Source organism: Falco biarmicus, chromosome 5 (assembly GCF_023638135.1).
Source record: "Falco biarmicus isolate bFalBia1 chromosome 5, bFalBia1.pri, whole genome shotgun sequence".
Lineage (NCBI taxonomy): Eukaryota > Metazoa > Chordata > Aves > Falconiformes > Falconidae > Falco > Falco biarmicus.
The window spans coordinates 16,902,454-16,924,916 of NC_079292.1; the positions used below are offsets into that span (position 1 = coordinate 16,902,454).

At 40.9% G+C, this 22,463-nt stretch overlaps 1 protein-coding gene across 4 annotated transcripts in view; it reads right to left on the minus strand.

Moving 5' to 3' along the window:
* Nucleotides 1-18,064, minus strand: part of PMPCB (peptidase, mitochondrial processing subunit beta) — a 25,262-nt gene extending 7,198 nt beyond the window's left edge. For 2 of the 4 annotated variants that reach the window (XM_056339201.1, XM_056339200.1), the window contains exons 1-5: nt 18,001-18,064; nt 15,395-15,450; nt 1,190-1,330; nt 779-865; nt 175-304 (exon numbers count right to left, since the gene is read on the minus strand). In XM_056339201.1, the coding sequence (XP_056195176.1) occupies nt 175-304; nt 779-865; nt 1,190-1,330; nt 15,395-15,450; nt 18,001-18,049 (463 nt within the window). In that variant the 5' untranslated portion in view covers nt 18,050-18,064. Of the gene's footprint in view, nt 1-174; nt 305-778; nt 866-1,189; nt 1,331-3,363; nt 3,505-15,394; nt 15,451-18,000 lie in introns of those variants that run through there. The other 2 variants (XM_056339203.1, XM_056339202.1) reach the window with 1 other exon arrangement.
* Nucleotides 18,065-22,463: the final 4,399 nt, after the last annotated feature.

The following is a 22,463-nucleotide window of genomic DNA, read 5'->3' on the forward strand; positions in this document are numbered from 1 at the left end:
GGCATTCTCCTTTCCAAACCTGCATTCTCACATTCCTGTGATGTTCAAGAAAGGACTTTTAACCTGGGACGGAAGGGACTGTTACACTGCAAAAGCATCATTCTGTGTTGTCTCATCACAAGCTGGATAAGCATCTCATTCTTTGCTGCTTTTTTGATGAATGAAAGCAGTTACCTCTTGGTAAGTCTTTTGAAAAAGCCTTTGCATAATACACAGTTTGTTCCCTGGATGTATACGCATTCAGATGAGCTCCCATATTCTCAATCTCTAGTTCAAGGTCTAACTGAGATCTCTTTTTTGTTCCCTGAAATAGAACAATAAGAAAATCAAACTAGACTCCTTAATTTACTTACTCCTTATTACTACTTCTTGTCTGGAAAAGTTAAGATCAAGTGAAACAAAAAGTATTCTGGAAAGAAAACTGGCATACTAATCTCCCCAAGCTTGGAAGTCAGATATAAATCCTACTATGCTCCCAAATGAAAATTAAAAGCTGGCAAAAGGGGGATGTGTATCTTCTAAGATTATGACAACAAGTTAGAAATTAGTTAAAATTAGATCTGTGTTACTAACCTATAGCTGTGTATCAGCTACACAGAACTAGGACTTTAGCTTCATTTTCTAATGGAAACCAAAGTCTAAGTTGTCTGCTTATTTTTTCCTCTCCTCAATTTGGAAAATGTAATTATACAATTCTGACAAAGTTCTTATCACTGATCTTTAAAGATAAATAACTTAGAAATCCACTGGAAACTTCTACGTCAATACTCATACTCACCTTGAAAGCCATATGCTCAAGGAAGTGAGCAGTTCCATTGTTCTTCTCATTTTCATACCTGCTTCCAGCATCAATCCAAAGTCCGACCTCATTGGGGAAAAAAAAACAGAAGTCATTTTACCAGCTAACAATGCAGCTTTGCTTGTTTTGTGTATGAGCTACACTTACATTTTCAAGACCTATTTTTAAATGGCTTTTTCATTAAATGAAACAGGTTTTCAAGAAAAAGATGTTGACCTTCACAATAAAACCTAATCACAAAATATTTACAAAAGCCTTAAGACTTCTATTTCCTAGCTTAAGTTTTAAGAACCATTGTTAATAAACATTGAAAGAATGCAATTTAGTTCCACAAGGAAATGAACACACATGAACGGTTATGAAAAAATCTGCCCTTTACAAGTTACATACCGTGCATGTTGAGAGTCCAGAGTCTTCAGAGGCTACTTGTAAGCCATTTTCCAGAGGACTCACCCTAGTTTCAGGAACATTTAAGACTACTTCTGTTGCTGCTTTGGAAGCTCTGAGCCTGCATGTTCCAACATGCACACACTGTAAGGAAAAATCACCAGTCACGCTCAGATTGTTAAGTTATATCCTAGGATGCTCTTCTGAAATATGTATTCTTGAGCTTAAACACTAAGTTTGTGGATCTTTTTTTAAGTATGCACTTAAAAAGAAAAAAATTCAGCACCGATTTATTTGCCAGTACTTCACATCATACTAACCAGACTCAGAAGCAAAACATGAAGATAATTAAAATTAAGCGGACTGCATCTGCCTCTCTCCAATCAAATGATCTGACAGAAAAGCATGGTGCTATCATCAGCCAGCCACCCTAAGAGCCACACTTGTTTCCCCATTCTGCCAGCAAGAGTCGGCAGGGCTTGGATATATCCTTTAGCATCTGGAATTCTTTTGGGTACCCACTTCCTAAAGCGAAGTGAGAATACTTCAAGGGCCTATGCCCAGGACTGCAAATCACAGCCACCTGCTGTTCAGAACAGGGAGATATTGAAATTGCCACCTTTTACACAATCATCTAGAAGTTAAAGCACATAAAATCAGAAGGGGGTAGAAAAGAAGGGAAGGTGGAAGTTAAAAATGTTTATTACACTTTTTCCAACATCAAGAAATTTAGATATGTATCCCAAATGTGCACTTCAAGCAATAAGCTATTTCAAAAATTATTATTTTAAATTTATCAAATAAACAAAGATTTCTCTCAACACGTGACTGCCCTAAACATGAAAGTACAAAATCTAGCTCCCACCCACTCTCCTCCTCATGTATTTTAGGATCATAGCACAATTCATTCTTGAACAGACCTCAGGAGGTCTCTAGTCCAACCTCCTCCTCCAAGTAGGATCAGCTACAGAGTCAGACCAGTTTGCTTGGGGCTTCTTGCAGCTGGGTATTGAAAATCTCCCAGGGTGGTGAGAAACCGCACAGTCTCCTGGGCAGCCTGCTCCACTGCTTGACTGCCAGTGGATTTGACTGCCATATATCCAGTTTTCACTCTCATTTCAACTTACACCCATTGCCTCTCATACTGCCACCATGCCCCACTGTGAAAAGCCCAGGTTTGTCCTCCTGACAACCTTCTCACAGGTACTGGCAGGCTACTGTTAGATCCAACCAAACCTGTGTCTTCTCTAGGCTGAACAAGCCCCAGCTCCCCAGCCTCTCCTCACAAGGCACACGCTCCAGCCCACAACTTTCTCTGCTGAACACACTCCAGTTCACTAATTGTCCTCCTTACAGTGAGGAGCCCCAAACCAGCTGCCATATACTAACCTCCTGAGAAGAGCAAACTAATCACTTTCTTTGATCTGCTGGCTGCGTTCCTGTTTGTTCAGCCCAGGCTGCTGCCAGCCTGCTCTTCTGCCAGACACATGGCTCGCCTGGGCTGCTGCAAGTGATTATTTTCACTACTAGTCTGCGTTACAGAAGGAGAAACCTGTGCTTGAAAACAAAATCCCCCTCTCCTGTTTTCAGAAGGAAAAGCTTAGGTCTCAAACTGAGAGAATGAGGAAAATGGCAGAAGGGGAGAGCTCTGGGATCAGGGCCCCCGGGCAGCCTCCACCTAAACGTGGGAGAGAACTGAAACCTCCTCTGGGCTCCCCCTGGGGTGAGCACGGCAGACCCTGCGCCGGGTGGCGGCTGCTGCCGCCCCTTTCCAAGGCATCTCACCGACGCCCCAGCACGGCACCGCTCCGACTCCCAGTGCCGAGCGAGCCCCGACACCTCGGCACCGCGGGGTTCGATATGGGGTAGCAACGGCTCCAGGGAGCAGGCAGCACACCGGGCTCGTCCACCGGAGAACCGTGTCCCGCCAAAGGGCGGGCGGCCGCCACCTTCACCACAGCCGGGCGGAGACTACAGTTCCCGCCATGCACCGCGGCAGGGCGCCCACACAGCGCCACTGCCTTCCCGCCGCCGCGACTACAAGTCCCAGTGTGCACCGCGCCTCCCGGCCGCCAGTCCCCCCGCCCCCATCGCGGCAGCCCGAGCACCACCGTAAGGAGCCACCGGGGCGCTTGGGCTCTCCGCAGCTCCCTCCCGTTCCCCGCTCCGCCGCCTACCCGCTCCCTCGAGCCGGACGCTCGCACAAGGCGAGTAGACCAAGGCAAGAAAAGCCGCCGAGCCGCTAAGCGCGCAGTAGACGCAGCCATCTTGGTGGGCGGGGCGGGGCGCACTTCCTGCGGGTGCTGCGCAGGCGCAAGGGCGGCTCCGCCCCCCCGCCGCCGCCAGCCCTCCCGCGGGCAGGGCCTTCGTGACGGCTCCGTCGTGGCTCGGCAGCTCCCGGTGGCTTCGGGGCCCGTCCCAGCCTTCGCGTCACCACCCGCCCGCGGCTAGCACTGGCTCCTCGCCTTCTGCCGCCCTTTCCCTAGCCCCCCCTCCCCCCCGCTCGGCAGAGCCCAGAGCCCCTTCTGGCGCTGCCTGAGACCCCGGGAGGGGGCCGGCACCTTCATGAGGGAGGATCAGTGCCAGGGCCTCCCCCGAGCCCCCGCAGTGCAGGCCCGGCCACGGGAGCGAGGCCCAGTGCTCGATCCGACCTATGGGGAGTTTGCATTCCTCACAAAGGTGCCACTTCCCCCTGTAATTCATTTTTTCAGTGGGATGCTCCCAAACTACTCCCGAGCTGGCTAATTATAAACTGTGTGTAATGGGCCAAGATTTTAATCACCCTCCTCTCTCCTAACTTGGCTCCACAGAACACTGCAATTCAGGAAAGCCAGTTTTCCTCTCAAAAAACGTTATTGCTAGTTTCAGTGACCGCAAAGGCCTGCGTTCCTTCAGCTAGCATGCGAGCTGCCACGGGTGGAGCTGATGGCCTGCCGAGGCTCCTTCGGCTGCGGAACGTAGGCCATTCCAGCACAGCTGGTTGAGGGTGCTGCATTTCCTGTGGGACAGACCCACCCTAACCCGGGAAATCCCCGGTGAAACAAGATAACTACACTTCTTAAAACAAGAGTTTAGATTAACGTATCTATAAGACTGGTCTGTTTGGGATAGGAAGGCTTCATCTACACCAGTAAATCCAGGGCTGTGCCAAGGCCAGCTGGATGGGAACTGCCTGTGCCAAGACTGGTGCCAGGAACAGCCCCTCCCAGCTGCCAGGGCTGGCCAAGCCCAGGGGAATGGTGCTTGACAAGAACCAAATTTGGGCTGGGAAAAGTTCTGGTCAGGTACCAGTAAAGGCAGCTTCATTTCAGTGCCAAAGGTCACTTCTGAGCATGTTTGGGGTGTATGGCTGTAGATAAATAGCTATAGACAGCCAGAAAGCAGTGCGCTCAGTTTTTATTTCCTGTTTAAATTTTTTACATTTTTCCCGGTGTTAGGAGCTTTTCATTTGGTTCATCAAGCATTATCTCAAAAATGAAGGAAAAACAGAGGTGAAATTCTATTTGTCCAAGTCCCACAGTGTGTTAAGTGTGACACAATACAAAGAAACAAAATACTACTTAAAAAAAATAATAAACTGTATTACCTATGCTGGGGGGGAAGGCACTGTCTTTTGGTAATGTTTTCCTAACTCAGGAACACCCCTCTGCTGCAGACTGTAGCACAGGACTTCTGATACCCTCTGCCTCAGTACAGATGCTACAAGACCTTCCCTACTGCTGCCTTGCTCTGCTCCAGTAAGAGAGGGAAAGCTGGGCCCTCAGCAGATGATTGGAAGAAAAGGTGATCTTGGGCCCCAGATGTAGTATCAGCTTTTCCCCAGGTCCTTCAGCACCTGCCTTCTGTGCCCTTGTGCTTTCCTTTTTAATAGATAAAGCCAGTTTCTGAAGAAGGAGCTCAGTGCTGAGTTGATGAGTGCCCTTGGTCGCTCCATCTCTTGCCCAGGGCTCTACTTCCATGCTGGATCTCAAAAATGGTGGGAACCCAGGACCCTTTTGCTCAGTGTGAGCTGTCTCCTACAACTGCTAAGGTCCTGTTACACAGAGCTGACTCACAAGAGCAGTTAGAAGTGGTACTCCCTTCTCCCCCAAATGTTATCAGTCACATGCAGATTTTAGGTGACAAAACTACTGTGACTCACAAAGGATGGTTAGAAGCTCCTGAACTATCTCAGATGCTAAAGCTTAGGAAGGCTATTCACCCTGATTTACCTTCTCAGACTCCAAAACATGGAGCAATTTCAGAAAAAGCCAACGTATTTTAAATACATAGCTTTTCTGCAATATTTTGTGTGTGCAGGCAAGTTCTTACTCCCTTGGCAGTTCAGAATGGAATTGTACTGACTGCCCTAAAAAGTTTGCACTGCCACTTCATATGCTGTGTGCTTAAACAGCAGCTTTAATGCTGCAGCTGGTCTTGCCCAGTTTCTGTCACAAGGACTGTAATTGCATGAAAATAGTAAAACACAAAAGCACGATGTACTACATACGTTTAAAAATAAAAGATGAAACTCTTGTTAACACATTAGTTAAAATACAACCCTAAATGCCAAAAAGCCAGATGCTACCTAATTTGACAATGACCCCTTGATCGCTTATATAACTGTAGATCTCTGTGACTGAAATTATTATTGTTACTGCTATTTTGCTGCCTGTACTATTCTAGTACCCACATAACCTATGTAAGAGGATCTTATAGCTGCAAAGTAGTCACATCCTTTCATCAGAGAATTTACATGGGAGGCAAATTAGTTTCTGTGGAATAGAAAATCTAACCTCACATGAAACTAGCTACTTCTCCTTTTCTTTTTTTAAAGTTTAGTTTCTCACTTTTAGTTTATGCATATTCAGAAGATCCATCCAGTTCTGGCATTTTTTTAATTTCAGATATATCTCTGTCAAGTTGTAAAATAAAAAGCAAAGCACCAAACTGTGCATTTGAAAATTAAAATTAAGCTTCTCTTCCATTTTACAGTTAGATCTAACTGATCTCATTATGCTGGGATTTATCTCAAAGATGTTTTACCAGACTTCACTAAGCCATTAGCCATCCTCCATCCTAGAAATTTGAATCCTTGCTAGACATAGAATTACAGCTTAAGATAAACTGATTATCCGTATAATATGTCTCCTACTTAACAAAATAGCAGTGTCTCATATGTAAATGCAATCTAAAATTTAGCATCCAGAAATGGTCATTAGAGAGATGAAACTTTAAATCAAGAAATATTATTATCCAGCTAAAAAAGCAATAAAACAAAACAAATACTGGTGTTCTAGCAGTAGGAGCTGAATATATAAACATTCACCACTAAATTCCTACAAAACATTAGTTTTAAAATGGTTTTAACAACTTCTTTTTACAATGAGATTATTTAGAAATGGACTATTATAACAATGAATGCTCACAATATCCCTCGGGTTTAGGTAAACAGTATTACCTGCAGCTTCTAGATGGAGAAAATGAGACATTTCTTCATAGTTCTTACGTGTCCAGTCTCAAGCAACAACAAAGTGGAAGGGCCACTCCCAGAAGGGAGTTCTATCTAAATGATGTCTTTGTCATTTATCCTGCAGTCATCAGTATTGTAAATAAATAGCTGCCTGCCAAGTTCAGGATGCCACAAAGTCTTATGAAATGGGTAGATGATATAGGTGAGGTTCTTAGGATGATAATCTGGTTCCTTCAAATCCAGGCTCCAGATTTCACCCTAAGTATGAAGACCTTTATATTTTACACTAAGAAGCTATTTTACATTAGCATCCCTCATAAACAGGTTTCTGCAAAAGGACCAAATGGCACTTTTGGTTTTTAAGCAAGCTTTACCTTTCAAACTCACTGGGAACTCCACCAAAACCAATAGTAATACACACTCTGAATGACACAGTTCCAACTGGTTTTCTGAGGAAATGCGGTTTCCGTGCTTATTACTGTATAATATCAACTGAATGACAGAGATCTCGAAGATAAGGCCATTCCTACATCTCATGAAAATGAGCAGCCAGGAGCTGCCAGTTGAGGAGAAGGCTGCTGTATCAGCTCACACACACAGAGGGAGAGACTCTGCAATACCCAATATGAAAAAAGATTCAGCTGGTTCCAGCACTCATGATCTAGCTGGCTGCTTCTAGAGAAATACTTTATACTTTACAAATACTTTCTAAAACAATTCCATGTAGTAGCAGTGAAAGTAATACATATCAGAAATCTGCATATACATACCTGATGCATATGTAACCATGTGTCCTCACAAGAGACAAACACAATACTTGGAAATCAGCACTGCTGTAGCTCTAAGCTAGGATGACAATTTTGTTATGAGCAAAGAAAGCATGATCACATTGAAAGGTTTTTCTTTCAATTGTATAGAGAAAATGTTCCCTCTGACATAAAGTTCCTATCAGCAAGACACAGTATCACAATCAGGTTACTATAGAAGTAGTTGGGAAGAGCTATCCTGAATTACAGGTTGATTCAACCCCAGAGAAGAGGCCATCAGAACAGCACCACTCTTTAGAAAAAAGACCTTCAAAACTGCTGAAGCCAGCACACAGTAAAAGCATTAACAACTGAAATTGCCTTCAGCTAAACTGCTGTTTAGTGCTGTGTTGGCTTTTTGTAGTCATCGTGTTCACTGTTTATTTACAATCCACTATGTTTTTAAAGCAATGATACAGTATTGCACTTAATGAATATGCTGAAATCCTGCTGCCAGGAATTGGCTTTAGCTTAGCCAAGCAAGCAGAATTCAAATGAAACTAAAAACATGGGCTCAAGAAATGACACTTTTTTTGCAGAGGAGTGTTTTTTTGTGAATAAAGCTGTTTTGAGAATACAAATCAAACTTCACGGACACTATGTTGTCCAATTTTCATGCCAGCTGCTCACTGGCACCTAGATGATTATTTTTATCAGTATAACTATAGGTTATCCTCCAGCTAATTAAATTGCAAATACCTTTTTTTCCCTCATGGTTAATCACTGGGCAGCGACTGCAAAGGCCTACAGGCCACTGACACTGGTCTTTTGTCCTCCTAAGCTGTAAGGAAGACAGTCTAAATTAAACATAAAGGCTGTTGGCTGAATTTATAACATTTCAGTTGCTCATTAACAGAGCACTCTTTTGAAGCTTCTGATAAAAAATTTTTTTCAGGGAATATTATAGTATTCCATCTGCATGCAGTTCTTTTTCTCATAGATATTTATGCTCTGAAATAAGAAAGAAGGACCTGTTGCTAAGTACCAAACAATTTACCACCTGACTTCTGAAGGCTTTTATCAGAAAGATAAATGGAAGGAGTTTGGATAGTTCATAACAATACTTTTTCAAGAAGAAGATGCCAAATAAAAGATTCAGCCTGATGCAGTAACTCAATAGGAAATTCCTGTGGGTAAGTTCATTTGATTTAGCAAAACAGATAGGTTTCTCCTTGCCTTTTAACAGGCTCACTACAGAACAAGGATCTTACAAATTAGTCCTTTTTTATTGCTTTTGTTGTCATTCTATACAACTGTAATTTCTGTTGATTTGACTATAATCACATACAGGTGCATTCTTTTATATCATTATTCTGATTTAATGGTGGGTGAGTTCCCAAAACTCCAACATTTATTTCAACCTTTTGCTGATTTTAAGAAAAGGTCACTTCAGCAAATATTTTCTCTAGAAAATACTTAAAAGGTGACCCACGTCTCTAGTACAATTAGATAAAAATTAACACAGTTAATGAAAACTGAAATTAATGCAATTACTGATCAGGCAGCCCTAAGACAGCCACCATTCTGTGATTCATTCTTCCTCTGTTCAGACATCATTCAGGTTACAATGCTGTGAGCAGCTTTTCTTGGCAATCTATGGAATAAGATTAGCTTTTCTGCCACATAAAAATGCTGTTAATGGTACTCGTCACAGCTTATAATATAGTAAATGTACAGTTACATGCTATTCTAATATCCAGATAACTGAGTTTTCTCTCTTATCTCCTCTCTTAAACCCGATTTTCTCAATCTCTAATCCCTATAATCTCAGTAATGCTTAAGTAAGCATTAGCAAATACAAACTACAGACCATGTAGTTTTATACAGATATTAATAAAGTGTGGGTATAGACTTACCCAAAATAGTAATTGATCCAGGGCAGTTTTTGTTTAGCTACCATGGCTTCCTGTTGCACTTTAACTGTGGAAGCAACATGCAATAAGCATTTGGCTTTATCCAAAGCTCTGTCCAGTTTCTTAGCTGCTTTTATAGCCTGGACTGACTGCCGTGATGTTTATAGACTCTTCAAGGTCCATGATGCTATTGCAGGCTGGCCAATTTCAAGTCCTGACTCATCTCTGTGTGCTGTAGGCCTGCCTTGTGCTCAAGTACTAAGGTGGTATCACTCATCACACCTAACTTCAGCTGTATAAAACCAGTTCTCTATGCCTTCTCAATAGCCAGTGGAAGGAAACAGGCATCTCCAAAATGTGGGTTATCCGTTGTACTCTGGACACCCCTCTTAGGATGATTACTAAGAAATGTCTCATGGTACTTCTTTCAGCCAATGTAGAGGAATGAATGACTAGTTCCACATACTAAAGATATCCAACTTCTAGGCAGCTACCTTCAGGCAAAACAAATCTTATCCTGAGCTTCAGGCTAGTAGCTCATCCCAGGCTTCTCTTATCTAAAGATCAGATCCATATATTTTATTAAATTATTGGAAGATATTATACAGATTATAAATGCATTTACTCAAGGGCATAACAAGTTGAATTTATATTCTGCAAGGGCCTCCAGCATTTTAATGCAACGGGCTGGAAATTCTGCAACATCTTTACTTAAACCTGAATACCGAGTTCCTGTCATCAATTAAATACAAATAAAGCAATTACTTGAGTATTCCTTGTGTTATTTATCTTTATATTACAATAAGTTTATTTTTTGATGCTTGCACATATTCAGGGCTCAAGACATAGCAACTGTATTTTGTGCTGATTTTTGTGCAACGAATAACCGCATTGTAGAAGTTATCAAGGAAAAAGCTAGGAGTGTTGACAGATGGCTGGCAAAGAGAAAGTTGGGGATCTTAGAACCTGAGAAGCCAGCAGAAGGCATCTGGGAATGTGGATAACACTGGTTGAGTATTTCTGCTCACATAAGCAGCTAACTTGCTGAAGTTGTTATTTAACCTTTTAAATTTCAATTTAACAATCCGCACTGAGTTTAGTGGTTCATGCACTAAAGATCTTTTTCAGACTGATTTCAGACTCACTGGTCTTTTTTTATTGTCCTCTGAAGGAAACAGTTTCTGGAGCTTCTCAAACCCACTGTGTGCTATGTCCCAGATTGATGCCTTGCTCAAATCCTGTTATACCCCATAGTGCCAGACCTACCATTTTTTTGTGGGAGACAGCTGCTTTTGTTGGTCATTTTCTTCCCTACCAATTTTCTACATTTTTCTACTAACTTCCAGATGTTTGGCAGCTAGTGTAGAACAGTAACTCCAAGCAGGCTGCCAAACATCTACTAATCCCAGACATTGTGCAGGCACAGGTTTTCTTTGTACTTGATGTGCACTGTGATGCTTCTCCTTCACAAAAGCCATGCAACCCAAGCCACATATACTCAGAAAATAAACAGGTTTACAATGCATAGGAATTTCAGTGCATGCATGCTAATGAGTTGGCCTGTAGACAAACAGTAGGTTTGAAATGTCCAGAAGACATTCAAATTGACATACATGCATGAAGAACCAGTATGCCTTAAACACAATTGCTTCTACATTTGCCTTTGGAACTTCAGATACTGACTGGGGACATGAAAGTACCTGTGTACATCTGGAATATATATTTTTTTAATTTGAAAATCCCATTTAACTAAGTATATAAGGAAGAACTGCGTTAATATGAGAGGCTTAAGAGATCTGCCTAAGAGGCATTTCAAACACGACATGGTCTTTACAGCAGATGATCTGCAGTATATCAAATGTAAGAAGGTTTGGAATAGGAATCCAAGTCACTACTACTAAGTGGAATCAACAGAGTTAGGGGATGGGCAGTTACTCTGTAGCTGGTTGCAGTTATTGCATTGATGGTATTGCATAGGGGTTGAACTACATTAAGCGTTAGCCATAATCTCATGTGTTTCTGACTATGGCTATCAGTCATCCTGCTAGTCTATTAATGCTGGCAGATCTACTTTTTGTATTATGTAATGTATTTATTTTACTCTGAAACAGTTTTCCCAAATCGGGTATAAAAAATAAAACCAGAATGCTTTAGAACTTACTGCCAGCTGCACAGTACACAAATCTCACAGCTTTTCTTTTAACTTTCCCACTTTTCTTCTTTTTTTTTTTCTTTCTTTTTTTTTTTTTTTTCTGTGATAACCTCTATTTTCTTGGCTTTCTACCAGTGAAGTTACTTCTGTCTCAATCTTTTCTTTTTGAATTACAGGTTAAGCACTAGGAGTAATTTTTAGTATAATTATACATATAAGTTTATCACAAGGGATTCATTGAGAAACTCTAAACTCCCCAGAGGTTTTTGAAACTACTATTTTTTATTATTTTCAAAATTTTCAGCAGCCTCTAGATAAATAAAAGAAAGAATATTGGCATTTACATGCACTTTATTTCACTTATGTAAGGTCCTTGTACGTTTCTCAGAAATGTATGCATTGACTTTTTCTGCCTATTTAAAATCTACCCCAAATCACATACATTTGAATAAAGAAGACCCATCCACACAGTTTGCAATAAAGCATCAGGAACTATGTGCATAGTTAAGATTTGCTATTCAGTCTTTACAGGCAAAGACTCTAAAGGCCTGAATCAAAGTTCATCACAGTCAATGAGATGCTCCAATTTAATTCAAAGTACCTGCCTTTAAACAGATAACTAGACTTTCATGAAATGGTGGCTGACACTCACAAGCAGAACATGGAATGGAATGGAATACTTCAGTTGAAAGGGACTTACAGCGATCATCTACTCCAACTGCCTGGCCAGTTTAGGGCTGACCAAAAGTTAAAAGCATGTTATTAAGGGTATTGTCCAAATGCCTCTTAAACACTGACAGGCTTGGGGCATCAACTGCCTCTCTAGGAAGCCTGTTCCAGTATTTGACCACCCTCTCAGTAAAGAAATGCTTCCTAATGTTTCTCTTTCTGCCTCCTTGCTTTGACTTCTGCAAATCCGTGTGTATGATGCCTTGCTAAGTTAGAGAAGGGAATAAGACTTCCAGACAGAAAAGGGAAAGAGCAGATAAAGACAACTCCGATAAACTAAATGTACTGAATTGTGTTAGCCTGATGTAATTCCCATTACCATTCTCTAATAGTTGTGAGAAGTAACTGCTTCATAACCTCTCTAAATAAGTAATGTGTAAGTTAAATAAGAAAGAAAATAGTCAAGTGTACAAATGGGAAAAGGGGAGAATCCAAAACTCAGGAATTCAGGAAAGGCAGTTATTTGCCTTTTAGTTCCTTTTGTCAAATAATAGAAAAAACCCCCCGTATTTCTAAACATTTATACAACAGCAAAGAGGAGATTATCAAGAAGATGCAGCCAGGCTCTTTGAAGTGCTATATGGTGGAAGGATGACAGACAATGGGCATAAGTTGAAATAAGAGAGGTTCAAACTGAATTTAAGGGAAAACATTTTCACCATGAGGCAATCAAGCTGTGGAACTGGTTGCCCAGAGAGCTTGGGAAGTCTACACTCGCATGTTTTCAAAATCAGACAGGATAAAGTCTGATCTGAACTCATAGCTGACCCTGCTTTGAGCAGGGAGTTGGACTAGACACCTCCTGAAGTAGTCCCTTTCAATCTAAATTATGCTGTAATCCTATGGTGGTAAGTAACAGGTAATGTGGTTTTACCAGAAAACCTGTTAAAGTCAGCATTCCAGAATGGGGACATAGGCCTTGTATATTAAGAAGAAGCAATAGATGCTTCATATCTTGACTATAACAGGCTCTTAATCTGGTCTTGCAGGAAGCACTCACAGTTAGCTAATGAAATATTCTGGACGTATCTAGGGGCTAGATTCAATTTTCCTTGAAAATTCTCCCATCTCATGCCCTTTTGTCTCCCTCTGAAGGCCACATGGAATTGGGCAGGGAGCGGTCATGGAATGCATGAATTGTGGTAGTTCTGCCCCATGACACCTTCCTTCGTGAGGGTTGCATGGCCTTTCCTCTGGAGACAGGAAAGTGAATCTGTCAGGCAGTCTTAATGCAGTGAACTAAGTGGTATATGTGCATATCTACATCATGTCACAGGGTAAACATCAGAGTAAAAAATGGTAACAAACCAGAGAAATGGCCTGAAAAAAAACAGGATGCCTTTGAGGATGGAAGGATGTAAGGTATTATTTTTAAGACTAATCAGCTGCATACAGGAAGATGATGGAGAGTTACTGGTAAGCAGCACATCCCTCAGAAAAGCATCTAGGGGTAGTATCGCATCATAAACTGAACAAGCCAGTGCTGTCATGTTGTAAAATAAGCAGGCTTCACACTGGGGTGTATTAACAGCACTATAAAAGACACATGAAACAAGGTTCTGTTCAAATCAGCACTGATAAGACCTCAGCTGGAGTACAAACATCAATTTTTGGGTACCTTACTTAAAGAAAGACCATTGAAGAAGCCACAGTAGAGCCATGTAATTTTCAGAGGTATAGAAAACGTGACCCATGAGGTAAGATTGAAAGAATTCATTGGTTTAGTCTAGCAATGAGAAGATTGAGGGAAGATATATCTGTTCTCAAACACATAAAAAGTATTGCAGAGATACAAACTGTTCTTCATGTCTACTGGTATGGCAAGAAGTAATAGCCTTAGATTACAGGTTGAAGACTTAAGTCATATTTTACAAAAAACTTTTGAATTGTAAGGAATTTTATGCAATAGCTCACTGTGGAGAAATCTGAAGAATCAGCATGACTGCAAATTTTCAAGGTCAGGTTGAACAAATATCTGTCAGGAGCTGATTAGATGGAGTGGATTCTGCTCTGAAGCAAGAGGATGAACTGGAAAACCCTTTCACATCTCTTTGTTTAATCATGTCTAGAGAAGCAACTCCATTGTCCTCATTACTAAATTGGCATAAAACAGGAGGAAAAAATGTACCACTGTCACCTCTCCAAATTTTCTTAAATTATGCCAAGTATTTTTTTTTCCTTACTTGTTAAAACTCAGTCTTGTTTTATCTAGAATTAAGTAGAACAGTACAGCATACAGAAAACTGGAAAATTATTTTTATTAAAGTTGTTATATTTTGTGTTTTGTTAATACTTTTTTCAACTTAAATCATGTGAGCAGCTGGGATAAAAGAACCCTTTGATGTGTAACTGCTCGTTTTGTTTAAAAGACAGGAATAGCAGGGATAAGAGAAGACTCCTTTGTTTAGCTTTATCTGTGCTGGAGAACATCTCTTGCAATTGCTCTGTAAACCACGGCTTTGTCTAGGTCTTTTTATACTGACTTTTCTAAACTCCCTAAAGTTGTCCTTGTGTCCTAGTTTAGCCCCAGCCAGCAACTACACTCCACGCAGCTGCTCGCTCATTCCCCGCCCGAGGAATGATGGAGATAATTGGAAGAGTAGAAGAAGTGAGAAAGCTCATGGGCTGAGATAGAGACAGCTTAAAAAGTAAAGCAAAAGCTGCGCTTGCAAGCAAAGCAAAGCAAGGAATTCATTCACCACTTCCCATGGGCAGGCAGGTTCAGCCATCTCCAGGGAAGCAGGGCTCCGTCACACCTAACAGTTACTTGGGAAGACAAACACCACCATTCCAAACATCCCCGCTTCCTTTTTCTTCCCCCAGCTTTCATATACTGAGCATCACATCACATAGTATGGAATATCCCTTTAGTCAGTTGGGGTCAGCTGTCCCTGCTCTGTCCCTTCCCCACCTCTTATCCACCCCCAGCCCACTCGCTGGTGGGGTGGTATGAGGAACACAAAAGGCCTTGACTGTGCAAACACTGCTGGGCAGTAACTAAAAACATCCCTGTATTATCAACACTGTTTCCAGCACAAATCCAAAACACAGCCTTATACTAGCTACTATGAAGAAAATTAACTTTATCCCAGCTGAAACCAGTATACCTACTGACACAGGTACAGAGACACCAAGACATGGTGTCCTTCAGCTAGGCTTGAAATCATGCTCGTGACCCAACATCTTCATTTTAACTCTAAAGAAACTTACTCTTACCTTTGTAGAGGTCCTGGTGAAATTAGGGGAAATCCCACTTGAAATTTCCAGCACTTCTATGATTAAACATAAATAGTGAGTTAAACATCAGTAAGAGAATCAGTCCCTCACTTCATTTACTACAAAGAAGCCAGTCACTTGTTCTTTATCTACCCAGAAATCCTTAAAAGTTGTGATTTCTAAAAGCTTCCATCCCAGGAAGCAGGATGCATAAAAATAATTTTTTTTTTCTTCTCCATTTTAGAAGTGGTTTTATCCTCTGTGTATGCTGTTTAAATACTCTTAATAGCAGTTATCTTTTATTAATTAACACCATTATTTTGTTACCTGACTCCAAAAGCATTTTCTATGGAAGAAGCTTACCACTGTGCAGCATTGTGCTGTATGCTTGAGTCATTTATCATTATTTTTTTGAAGAAAGATCTACACCAGATACTTAAAGAAGCAACAGTCATTTCCCATGTTACAAATAACATACGTAATAATCACACTACCTTTAAAAAAGACAATGTCACTTTTGTAGCTTTGTTACCTTCACAGTTTACATTGTCAATAAACCACCATCAACAATTATTTATGCCTTTTAAGTCAGAGCAGTTCTGTTCTAGTTTCGCCAAAACTAAAAGACTCCGTTCAGATGCATCTGTTTTCCAGTGATATCTATGCTTGCTTTCTTCCATTTATGCAGTGAACCAGCTGTGTTGACTGATGTCTGAGAAATCAAGTTCACTCCCAGAATAACTCCATTGTAATCAATTTAGTTGCAGCGAGGACCAATTTGACCCATGGAACTCAGTATATTGTAGAAGGTCATGCAGCCTGTCAGTAGCTCAGACAGGATTTAAATAGAGGATCCTCCTGAATCCCAATTCAAATGAGCCTCTTTTGACATCATCATCATGTCTACACATTCAGAGTGACATTTTGTCAAATGCCACTCGGAGCATTGCGCATCTACTGGCATACTAAAAAGTGACCTTTATGGCTTTAGTCACATGCCCTCATTCTTTATTTCCATTTATTTATAACTCTCTCCTCTATTCAGTGCCAGCTGCTAAAACCAAAGCGGATTTCCTTTCCCTCTCCCTCCCAGGAGCTGTGGATGAAGATCAGGTTTCAGGCTCATTTCAGGAGGGCAGTAGCAGGGTACTGAGGTCAGCCTCAGAGCCCAGCAGTTTTCATTAATGCCAGAGCAGCAGTTCAGCAGCTGAAAGCAGCTTCATGTAGCACATAGCATGCCTGCATGGGGTGCTGACAGTTACAATAATACTCCAATTAAGAAAGATCCTCACTGAATGTAGTGGTTTGGACCATGGGATTTCTTGAAGCCCCTTCTAGCCCTGTATTTCTATGATGCTTGCATAATAAAGCTACAAAAAAAGTTTGTGCAGGCAAGGAAAAGGGTGGTCAGTGATCCTGAGTATCTACAAGCAACCACAAGGAAGCTCTGAAGCCCTGACTTAACTGTTATACACCTTCTTTCTAATTCACTACTATTTCCCTATAGTAACTTTACATTTTTTTGAAAGTCATTATTTTTTCTTCTTTTCCATTTCACAATGTATTTTTCATTGTAATCTAAAAACTAACTTATTTAAAATTATGCAGAAATTCTTGGTTACAATACCACCGGTATTCAATTTTAACCAGGTTTCCTGTGAAACAACGTTCTTTGCCTTTCTGTCTGACTAATCAGCCAATTTCAACGATATTTGAAAGAAGGAAAGAAATTTCAAGGGCTTTCTGTGGATTAGAAAATCTTAGAGCACTCCCTGGTTTCTTAGTAAATGCGGACAACTCAGCTACATCCCAGTTCACCCTGTGAAGAAACCTGGGTATGCATCTCTGTACTTCTCCCTGCAGGCTGGTTTTCATAGGAAGCAAATATTAAAAATAAAAAAAATTGAAAATTTGTGTTTGATGGGTTCTAAATGGTGGTCCAGTCAAGGGATCGAGGCCTTGGTCAGTCAAGGGATCAAGGCCTCAGATCATGTAACGATATATTCCCAAAGCAAGCCTAATACAGCCCAAAGTAATCAAGTTCCCATAATTTTCTTTAACACCAGTATCTGGATGTAGGAAGGAGACTCAAATTAGTTCCCCGAGTATGGGAAAGTAGGTAGAACACAGCAGCACGTATTATCTTAGCATGAGCCAGATGGCAGTGGACACTTGCTGTCCAGTCTGCCTGCACATACAACTAACTGGATTAACCACAGCACACACTGTCCGTTCCCTAAACAGGTGTCATGGAGGCCATGAGGGCAGGTGGGTTCAGATTATTGCGCAGGGAGGGCGAAACTACAGATCAGTGAACAAAAATGAACAGGACACCAAGTTTGCTTAGTTTCATTCTTTCTGAAAAAGCCTGTTTATATATGATTTTATATTTCTATGTGGCTTTGTCTCCCTACGTGCTCTGCGAGTAAACAGTGGGCCCAGTTCTTCCATGGTCATCACTGGTTTTATTCTGCATTGTTGTCAAAGGTATTACACCAACACTAAACTCAAAAATGAGACAGACAGTGAATTCAAACAGGTTCTTCTGATCGTAATATCTCTGAAAGGGTATGTCACTGTTTAGCAGGAAATAAACATGTACGAACCTCCAACATTGTCTGTCTGTAAGAATTCAAAGATGTTATCTTCAAACATGAGAAGGATGAGAGTTTTAACACTCTGCAGCTTTATAGACAGCTCCTGTAAAACATGTAAAATGAATGATTCAACTGGCCTGTCACACTCTCATGACCCATCACTGTATTGCTGCACCCCCAAAATCAAAAACATCCTGAGAGCAACCTCTTTCAGACACTGCTGGTGAAAATTCAGGCCTATCGGAATCCTCTTCAGGCAGTCCAGATACTCCTTCTGCAGATGTATGCACCCCCAGACAGCCTATTTCCACCACGAGGTCTGTAAGAGTATGTTCCTCCATATTCTTATACCATGCCTCCTTCCCTTCCTACATGCTTGCTGCTTGTCCCTCTCTGAGCACTTTGTAGTGCTGCCAGTGCATTAGCCCTCTCATTTTGCAGGCTGACCGTATGCCAAACAAGGAAGTGGTGTCTCAGTAGGGTGAATTTTCCTCCCACATTCCAGAGGACTCACAACAGGCACTCCCGGCCAAAGGGCTACATTCAGAGCCACGAACACAGCCAGACCATCTTAAAGACCCAGTGAGACCCAGCATCGGGGTTGTCAGATAAGGCCTATTTGCCTCACAGTAACCCACTTGCTCTGTGGTGAATAAAAGCACACAGCTAGAGCCAAATACTTAAAGCCACAAAAAATGAAACCACAAAGAAACAAACAGCATCCACAGACAGCAATCTGGTCATATCAGAAATCAAACTAGAAGGTATAGTTAAGATCTTAGCAATTGCCAACTTTTACATTCAAGCCATGGCACTATGCATAAGAAATGCTGCCTTAAATAGAGTCACAAACTCAATCCATTTTAGTATCCGTCTAAAATGATTGTTAGAGGACACTTTTCAGCAATGCATTTAGACACCAAGAAACAGTTTGTGATCATCTTGCCTGCAACAGAAGCAGCACAATGTTCTACGATTTCTAATTCACATTTAAAAGTCAAGACACCCCTAAGAACCTAACTGTGCTAAGAGCTACCCTACATATTCTTATTTTTTTATCCTTTTTACATTTAGAAGGTCTTTTTTGCTGTTTATTAAACCTGTTACTCTACCTTCTGCCCAATTACAAATTCGATTGCAAAAGGGCAAGGATTTCTCTTTCTGCACAGTGCCACTCACAAGGGAATCTGGATCTGATCAGGCCTTTTAGACACTGTAATTGAATTTCCTAAATAAATTTTAATGACAGTAATTTTGCAAAATGTTACGGAATATTACGATACATTATCAGGTACTGATGATAACAGCATCATCTCATGGTAGTGCTTGTTCACAATGACACTGCCAAGCTTCACCGATTTTGGAAACAAATGTAACAACTTTAATTTCCCCCGAGATACACAGTTAAATCTCAAAATCAGGTGGTGTCTAAGGCTAGATGAGTTCCAGTAAACTACAGCTTGGGTCTGGATGTTGCCACGCTTTAACAACCATTAAATTGCTAGCAAAGATGCTACCTGAGTTTTGGCACATGCCAGCTAGCATTCTCCCAGACAGTGCCCAAGCATGCTTCAGGGATTAATGTGGCCCAGGGAAGACTTCCAACAGCAATTTTCACCCAGGCACCTACTTTTCAGGGCTAGGAAGGTTTATCTGTGTGAAAATACATGCATTATTGAACTTGGTGTCAGAGCTGAGAATGCTCCTGGCCCGTTACTAGCATGGCCTGACACAGCCTAAATGTCTCTGTTATAATTCCAGTTTATTGTCTCCCCCGGCTCTGGCCCCTAAGTAGAAGTTAAAGAGGTATCAGCTAGGCATCAGAGAGTATTTCACACAATATTTAGAAGCGCATTTTGGTTTGTTTTAACTGTAGTTCATAACTTCCTTCTCTATAGTCCCAAAGATTGTCAAATCTTTGTTGTAATGGTAAACATTTTCAGTCATTTCATTAGTATTGTATATTGATTACATATACGTTTTGTAACTAAGGCAATTTAATATCTTGATTAAACATTACTGCGAAGAATTTTGTGCCTATATGTGTCTATATCTATATCTCTCTCTCTATAAATCTATTAGCTGATTGTGTAACCCTCTTTAACAGGGTAACTTAAAATCCAACATGATTTGAAACTCTGCTTGCCTCTGCCTGCAACAGGTGTCAAATAACTTTTCTCCCTTACCTTCTCTCCAGAACAACGTGGATACGGTAAGGGTGGTTTCCTGTCCATACTCCAAGTAGAAGGGCTAGGTTAGGCTTTTTGAGTATGTCCCTATATGGGCCAGTTTTGCCAGAAAGGCTTTTACCAGCTTAGTATAATTTCTTTTGGTGCAAAATGTCTATGCTAATAAAAACGTCAGTATATTAGAGTGGTAAAAAATTTCTTTGCTAGAATAGTTCACTTGGAGATCCAGCACAAACTGTTCCAGCAAGTGTGCTTTTTTGCTGTGATAAACTGCATCTGCACTATAACAGTAAATATTGCCTAGTATATAGCAAGGCTAAGCCTAAAGGGATTTAGGACAATAAGCTGATATTCTAAGATGGAGCGAGAGATGGTATAACATTTTTTATTTTGTTATCTAGGAGGACTTTCAATCAAGTTTAAACAGTTCACTTATAAAGCTATACAAATTTTAACCAGAAGAATTTCTGCTTTTTCCTACTTTAGACTGTGCTTCACTTACTGCCCAAGATGAGTATCTTACTCTGACACAGCTTATGTCAGCTGACTAAATTGAACTTTGTGAGAGATTAATTCTACACTTTAGAGATCTAAACAAAATACTGACAAACTTCAGTTGCATAGAAAGTTAAACCCTTCATCAAGAGACGTTTTACAGTCTAGTTAGTTGAGCTGTCCTGCCCATGATTAATGCATACACTATCTCCAAGGAAAAGACACCACTGCGGATACAATTAATGAAATACTAACTGTGCAATTCTGTTTTAGATATAGGTTGTTGCATTAAGCAGATTAACCTATGTTAAGGAACCTGTCCTTCCAAGTGGTTAATAAAATGGTACACCCCAAAAACTTTTTCAATAAAAAATATTCTGTTAAATTTTACTGTGAGAAAAAAAAATGCACCCCAAAATAACCCCACTTCGCTATCCCTCAGTATCTGTGCCCCTCTGCAGTACAAAGAAGCTCCCAAATATTTTTTATTTCCATATATACTGGACAATATATAAGGCCGGTCCAAGTAGTAAAAATGCCAGGAGAAGAAGATAATAAAGAAGAAAATAAAATCATTAAAACTCTGTTTCTTAAGACTAGGTGCCAAGCAAGAAAACCTCTTACCTCATGCATTGGTGTTCCAAGGCTGGAACCTTCCCATCTGTTAGTAACTTCGGGCCTCCAACTCCTGCAGGATCCTAAAGTCACTCCTCTAAGCATATTAGCATGTATAAAGTCAGAGAGATCTCTGTTCTGGGTTTACATGACTGTTTGAGCACAGATGTCCCACTGGGACTTTTCCTCAGTTTAAACACATTTGTGTGCATAAGACATTGACAGATGAAAACCTACCAAAGCAGCAGGCCTACACTAAGCTCTTAGCTGGCTCCTGGGAATACTGAAACAAGAAACAAGTTTAAAATTCTGGTTCTGTTGAAGAGAACCTCTGAAGGTGAATTTTCTCATGTAATGCACGCTGGCACGGCAGAGTAGGCAACAGGTACTGATATACCCTTCTAGCCATGTCAGAAATTACTTGAACAACCATATAATTCTTCACCAGTTGTTATACCAGAAAAGAGATGTTTCCCTTTCAAATTGAAAACTGCATGGTGCGCAGACACCAGTTGTCTTTACTTACAGCCTCCAAATGTAGTACAGACAAAAATGCATCTACCAAAGCAGAGCCTCCTGAACTGTGGCTTTTGCATCACTGATGGCATAAAAACTATTTCCAAATGACATGTGGAGGTAGGACTGCCTACCAGGAGATACTCAGCAGAAGTGTAGCATGAGCATCCCAAATCTGCTATTGTAGGCAATCAGTTTACTACCAGCCTGTAGGTACTCACCTGGAGGCTTACAGAAGTTTCTGTACATAGGTGCTATCACCAACAGTTAATGGACATTGATCAGAGCTATGGAGAGCAGCTTTATCATCTAACTCATTTAGTAGGTCTCAGATTCCATAAAGTAAGAGTAGAAATAACTTCAATAAATGTAGTTTTGTGTTTAATAAAGTATGAGCAAAAGTCATTGCTACTACAAGGCCAGCTTAGCATCAGATATACTGACAGGAGAGGAAATGATCAGGAAATGTCAGGTGAGAAGAGGCAGAAGAGGTAAAGTAGAATTTTCCACTGGCAAAGGTCAGCAAATCTGCCTGTCCATAAGCAACCAATACATACCTGTGTTCCTTGTACAGAACAAGACAACTTGATAGTATTCTTCTGCCTTACAGAGACTGGAAGAATGATAGATTACCGATAAGAAGAGTAAGGGTCATGT